General features: G+C 36.6%; 2 protein-coding genes across 2 annotated transcripts; one reads left to right on the forward strand and one right to left on the reverse strand.

Moving 5' to 3' along the window:
• Positions 1-1,183: 1,183 nt before the first annotated feature.
• Positions 1,184-3,072, forward strand: LOC133526374 (uncharacterized). The gene is made up of 3 exons (XM_061862971.1): positions 1,184-1,394; positions 1,580-1,781; positions 2,474-3,072. The coding sequence occupies exons 1-3, from the start codon at positions 1,318-1,320 to the stop codon at positions 2,876-2,878; spliced, it is 684 nt and encodes a 227-aa protein (XP_061718955.1). The 5' UTR covers positions 1,184-1,317; the 3' UTR covers positions 2,879-3,072.
• Positions 3,069-5,529, reverse strand: LOC133526373 (ATP-dependent DNA helicase PIF1). Its single transcript, XM_061862970.1, has 3 exons — positions 4,576-5,529; positions 4,333-4,496; positions 3,069-4,252 (listed from the first exon to the last, which is right to left on the reverse strand). The coding sequence occupies exons 1-3, from the start codon at positions 5,327-5,329 to the stop codon at positions 3,257-3,259; spliced, it is 1,914 nt and encodes a 637-aa protein (XP_061718954.1). The 5' UTR covers positions 5,330-5,529; the 3' UTR covers positions 3,069-3,256.
• Positions 5,530-5,932: the final 403 nt, after the last annotated feature.

The raw sequence follows: 5,932 nt of genomic DNA on the forward strand, positions 1-5,932 counted from the left end.
CACTGCATTTTTATTGTTATACCAATTTTACAGATGAGTTCCACCTCCTAAATGGCTCCTCGGTTTTGCATTCCAAAATTTAAAGTACAAATTGTACTTGATACAAGTTCATATTTTATCGATGTAGCGGAACAGGTCAATCATCAAAAATCCTGGGTTGCGTATAATAAAATAGTAGATTATACAATACAACTAGGGCATAAAGGACCCATATAGGTCGAAGATAACATGGGCCGGGGCAATGCTCGAGTTGTATACTCTACTTTTCACTTCGATTGTGAGTAGAATATCCAATATCTTACCGTATTTTTTCAAGACTAAACAAAATCGTATTCGGGCCGGTCGCTCGGGGCGCGTCGGCAGGGCTGGCAGTTTGTACAGCAGATTTTTGACTTTATTGCTAAGTTAATAAGGGTCGTACTCGTACCTAATAGATGATTTTAATTTATGCTCTAGAGTATAATAAGCAATTTTATGCCGCTTAGTCGCGACTTAAATGTCAATTTTCCGAGCTTGGGAAGCTCTTAGTAAGTATTGTATTCTTTGATGAGAAGTAAAAATACCACCTCGCCCCGCGCCCCCGACCGACCCGAGTACGATTTTCTTTAATCTTGATCAAATACGGTAAAATAACCTAAAATATAGGATTTATTTGTAAGTTTTCCTCGCAATCGAAGTGAAAAGCAGTGTGTGTAATAAGAATATCTTAGGCATAAATGTCCTTTTATCCTCGACTATATAAACTATATTGGTTGATTCGCTTTATGCCCTTGTCTACTATATTCGCTGTGCTCGATTTTTGCCTTGCAAGATGCAGGCGTTTATAAAACGAGGTAGATACGAAAACCCTTAGGTTTACCGTAGGACGTGGCTCTTTCCTCCTGGGTGTGTTGGGGTACATAATAGGTCGACTGTATAAATGCATCATGTAAACGTAGAGTCCGTTGAATAGGACAAAGTACCTAGGTAGTGTAGATGATGACATTTTTACACTTTGTCCCAAAGAGCATATAATCACTACGTCTTTGTCCTTTCAAATGCCATGTAGATATACTTACTTTACTCTTTGTCCCACACTAACTTTTATAAAATGTTATATTAAAATAATTTCTAAATAGCTGCTCGGCTGTATGTTCAAATTCCTAAGTCATGTTATCGAATAGTAAAAGAACAATGCCTCAAACTGTCACTGTCAACTTCAATGTCAACAGTTGGCTTGTTTATTGTATTAAAAAAATTACTAATAAACAGCAATTATTACTGTCGTTCTATTGTGACTACGGTGCTTTACTAATATATTAATAAACCTTCAGCAAAATGGCTCCAGGTAACTGCGTGGTCAAAGGCTGTAAAACAACACTTTTCAACAAAGGTCCCGCCATAAACTTCCATCCGTAAGTAAAATTCTTGATTTACTAGCTGTAACATGCGTAATTACATCAAGAAGTTTTATATTAGTAAATAATTTACATGGCTTATGTAAAAGATCCTAGTACTTTGATTGTTGCGAAGGTTGTAAATAAACATAACCTAAATTACTAAAATGAATTTATTGTCTTCCACTCTTTCTCGATTTCAGATGTCCAACTTCACTGGATATGAGGAACAGGTGGTTACAAATTTTAAAATATAGATGTACTATACTGGATTGGGCTAAAAGTAGAATTTGTTCAAAACATTTTGAGAATAAACACTTTGATGCCCAAAGAAAACTTAAACCGAATGCTATACCTACACTGTTCCCAGCAATGGGAGATTCAGCTTCTAAGACTATTGTTAAGGTAAATATAATCTTCACATTGTATTAGGAAGTCAGAATATACTAGCTGCAGAGAAAGTTGATCCCTGTCTGCAAACAAATATGGTCATATTATTTTATGAACCGGACCCCTGAAGAACCTAATTGGTGAACCCTGGCTTATATCATGAACTCCATCAAAATTTGAATTTATTGGTATGAAAAATAAATATACCCATGTTAAAATCATATTTATCAACAAACTATATTATCTGTTAGCAAATAGGTAGGTCCACACAGAGCGAGCATGTTCGTGAGAGGCAATTTCCTCACACATAAACCAGCCAGTGTAGACTTGCCTCGGCCAAGGCGGCACGCTCGGGCGATGAAAACGCATGCGCCGCCTCAGCCGAGGCACATCTACACTGGCTGGTTTGTGCTTGAGGAAATTGCCTCGCGCGTATGCACGCTGTGTGGACCCGGCTAATAACTAATATGTACAAAACCTGTCCTTGAGTATCCCCTAGTTCAGGGGATGCCAAACTGTGCGCCTCGGCACCCTGGGGCGCCATAGACAGTAAAGAGTGAGGCAATCATCCTCACAATGTTACACATAAATTTTAAACTTGCATGTATGCCATAGACTGAAAAAGATTGGGAACCCCTGCCCTAGTTGTAAATTCGAATTGTATTCATGTCCCAATATATATTTTTTACTTGATACTAATATTGCAGAATACTAACACTTCAAGCTCTAAGTTGGATAAGGCTCTCAGCAGGATGACACAGGCCGAACTCATGTCTGATGTTAAGTTAACTCTAGTTCGAATGAAAGAACCCATTAACTTAAGTGAATTTGTCTATGATGACTTGAAATGTAAGCCTGATGCCCCAATGGAAGCTAAGCTATGGGTATTGATCAAGAAACAAGAATATTTGAATAATATGCTGACTGACGCAGTTGTGAAAAATAATAAAAATCTTGAAGTTCTACAGAAGAATATGACAGATACTAAATCAGGCCGAAAAGAAATGGAACAAAGCATTGAGAACTATAAGTATGTTATTAAATGCTTACAAGAAAAACAAGCCACTTTAGAAGAACAGGTTGAAATACTGACTGCTGTTGAGTCTCGTTAATACAGTAGTTAATATTTTTTTTAATACTTTAAGCACTAGACAGACTGAATGTTCCAGTTATTTCATTTAAGTGAAGAATGTTTTCATTTTGTATTAAATATTACATTAACTTTTTTCTGATTTTATTGAGTGTTCTTTATGTCTGCATCCTTCATTTGTACTTAGACTGAGATAAATAAATACACAAATAATTATTGAACTCATTTTATTTAAAACCCCTTAGCAAGTCTTATACTTAAAAGGCTTATTATTTAAAATAATTTAAATTGAATTTACTAAAACTTAATCAAAGTGTGTATGTATTATATTATAAATAGTTTAGAAAAAAGATGTAATTCAGTCTTAAATCAATATTAAAATTGTCATAGTAAAATAAGACTATTTCCTTCTCATTTGTTTTTCAAGAATTTCTCTTAATTTCAATTTTTTGTTGGTTTTGTCAGCCAGAGGTCTACCCAGTGGCACAACTTCCATTTGTTGCAAGCGGCGCCTGAACTTTTGGTAGAACTCAAGCACACTGGTGTCAGCCCACACATGCCTGGAATCAAAGTCTAATACTCGCAGTGTGTCTAAACTCTGAGCCCTGCTAAGAGCTACATAAGCCTGACCGGGTTCAAAAATTTTTGATAGAGACATTTCCACACAATCTAAAGTTAGACCTTGGGATTTGTGTATTGAGAATGCCCATGCCAAATTCAATGGAATTTGTCTTCTGCACAACAGACTTCCACTAGCATTCTTCACATACCAACGTTCAGACCTGGCTGTATATTCTTTTTTATTCTTAAATCTTACTACAGGATATCCTTCTTCAAATCTAACTACAACTCCTCTGGCTCCATTTACTAAACCAGAGTTTACATTTATATTTTTGAGCAACATTACTTGTGCTCCTATTTTTAAGACCAATTTTGATGGAGCTATAGTTTGCATGTCAAGAGTTTTACTAGCATTATCACTATCTTGAGATGTAAACACTTTTTCTTCACCTTCCAAATCTTGCAATTTGGAGTTATTTATCATCTTAGAGTCATTTGTGTGAGAACACAGTCTTGTTGCTAAAATTCCATCACTTTCAATCTTTTGTCTAGCAGTGCCTATAAGCCTGTCACTTATTTCTTTAGTCACTCTCCCTATTCTTATACTATTTAATATGGATATAAATTCTTGATCCTTTTGTCTGTGAACTTGCTTTAGTTCATAACACAGCTGTATACATTTGTCCCAGCAGGCTGTTTGGAAACAGAATCTCTTTCCTGTCTGCCCCTTTTCAACTACTGGTGGTAATTGTAGAAAATCTCCACACAGTATGAGCTGTATCCCTCCAAATGGTTTATCATTTCTTCTAACATGTCTAGCTACTGCTTCTAATTTCTGTAAATTAGAAAGGCAATGCAATGTTAACACAATACAAAAATTTATAATGAAGATAAATATTTAGTGAATTTAATTACCTCAAAGAATGCACCATCAACCATGGATATTTCATCAATTATTAAATGTTTACACTTTCTCCACTTTTGTGCAACAAGTTGCAGTTTCATTGCTTTCTCACACAAGTGTTCAATAGACCCACTCCCATCTCCTATACCAGCAAATGCATGAAGTGTTGTCCCACCTAAAATAGAAATAAATTATATTTTACTGCTCCAAACACCTTCAATTGTAAGTTAACGAAACATCAAATTTTTACTCACCAACATGGCAAGCAGCAACTCCAGTAGAGGCAGTGGCTATTGTGACATCAGGAGGTAATGCTGCTACAATTCTTTTTAGCAAAAAGCTCTTGCCAGTTCCCGCCGATCCTGTGAAAAACACATTCTTTCCTCCAAGACAAGCCTCCAGTACTCTCTGCTGCTCCGGATTCAAAGAACTAGTTGTTGTAAGAGGTGATGGAGAATACAGTTTTTTGGGTGCAGGGCCCCTTGTGGGGTCATCATGCTTTCGCTTTTTTGAAGGAGGAGAAGGTGTTGTTGTAGTCGACTTTGGAATTTTACTTTTAGCATTGTGTATATCAGCTACGGTTATAGGACTTATTTCCTCAAAAGACTGTGCTTTCCCACTAAGCAACTTAGCTCTCATGGAGTTTTTAGACGGAGTAGTCGTTGACGATGCTTCCTTATCTCCAGTCATCTTAACAAAAATGGTCCTTAAAAATGACACGAGGTTTGTTGGCGGTGCGTTGGATATAAAGAGCGTGCATCCCGCCTCTTGGAACTTTACACTTGCTTTGCCTTCAGCCATAAACTTTTTGAATACATTTATTCCTTTTAATGCCAGTCGAATGGCTGAGTTTTTTTCACTTGATATTTCCATATACATTTCACGGAATTCATTACGAATAAGTCGAAGAGATGCAGTTCTGTAGTTGACCTTTTTCAAAATGGATCCTTGAGGGGTCGTCCATTCTAATGTTGTTGCACAAGACAAAAACGAATCTCCGCCTTCCATGATTAAACTAGAGATCCAAATTAATGTTTTAACTCATAATTTAAAAAAAAGAAACTGCAAGAATGCGCAAACGCAGCGCCGCCATAATTTGCTTTGACAGCAATAGGTAGCCAAGAGCCAACCAACGGCCTGGCAGGTGACAGACGCCAACTGGGTCATTAACCCTACAACGGTCCAAATTACATTTCTGACCGTTATAAGTATTTTTTGTCACATATCAACAATTACTTTAACCATAAAAGTATTTTATTGAGAACGATTTCTTAATACGCAATAATTAATACCTACACGTGGAAGTTATAATGATTAAATTTGAAAAATGTAATACTATTCAAACTACTGCTACTTTGGTCTAATTCGGACCGTAGAATGTCGGAAAGGGATACATCAATCATAGACATACAATATAACACATCAATGGTATCCCTTGGTCGAAGCGTGTTACAGATGGCGCCAGCATAGGTTTTACCTTTCAATCCCTAGAATTGTGTCAAATTCTTGTCATTTCTTTGGGCTTTTATGACCTGGGTCCCTTAAAGCCAAATCTCATAGATAGCACAAAACTAGAGACAGGTAAAACATATGCTGGTGGCATCTATGCAA

Source organism: Cydia pomonella, chromosome 16 (genome assembly GCF_033807575.1).
Source record: "Cydia pomonella isolate Wapato2018A chromosome 16, ilCydPomo1, whole genome shotgun sequence".
Taxonomy (NCBI): domain Eukaryota; kingdom Metazoa; phylum Arthropoda; class Insecta; order Lepidoptera; family Tortricidae; genus Cydia; species Cydia pomonella.

What these genes read in the sequence shown, in the direction of transcription:
- LOC133526374 (XM_061862971.1), top strand. Translation starts at nt 1,318, where the DNA reads ATGGCTCCAGGTAACTGCGTGGTCAAAGGCTGTAAAACAACACTTTTC. An exon ending in CCCGCCATAAACTTCCATCC is followed by an intron (nt 1,395 to 1,579) that starts GTAAGTAAAATT and finishes TCTCGATTTCAG; the next exon opens with ATGTCCAACTTCACTGGATA. An exon ending in CTTCTAAGACTATTGTTAAG is followed by an intron (nt 1,782 to 2,473) that starts GTAAATATAATC and finishes CTAATATTGCAG; the next exon opens with AATACTAACACTTCAAGCTC.
- LOC133526373 (XM_061862970.1), bottom strand. Translation starts at nt 5,329, where the DNA reads ATGGAAGGCGGAGATTCGTTTTTGTCTTGTGCAACAACATTAGAATGG. An exon ending in AGTTGCTGCTTGCCATGTTG is followed by an intron (nt 4,497 to 4,575) that starts GTGAGTAAAAAT and finishes TTTCTATTTTAG; the next exon opens with GTGGGACAACACTTCATGCA. An exon ending in TTGATGGTGCATTCTTTGAG is followed by an intron (nt 4,253 to 4,332) that starts GTAATTAAATTC and finishes TCTAATTTACAG; the next exon opens with AAATTAGAAGCAGTAGCTAG.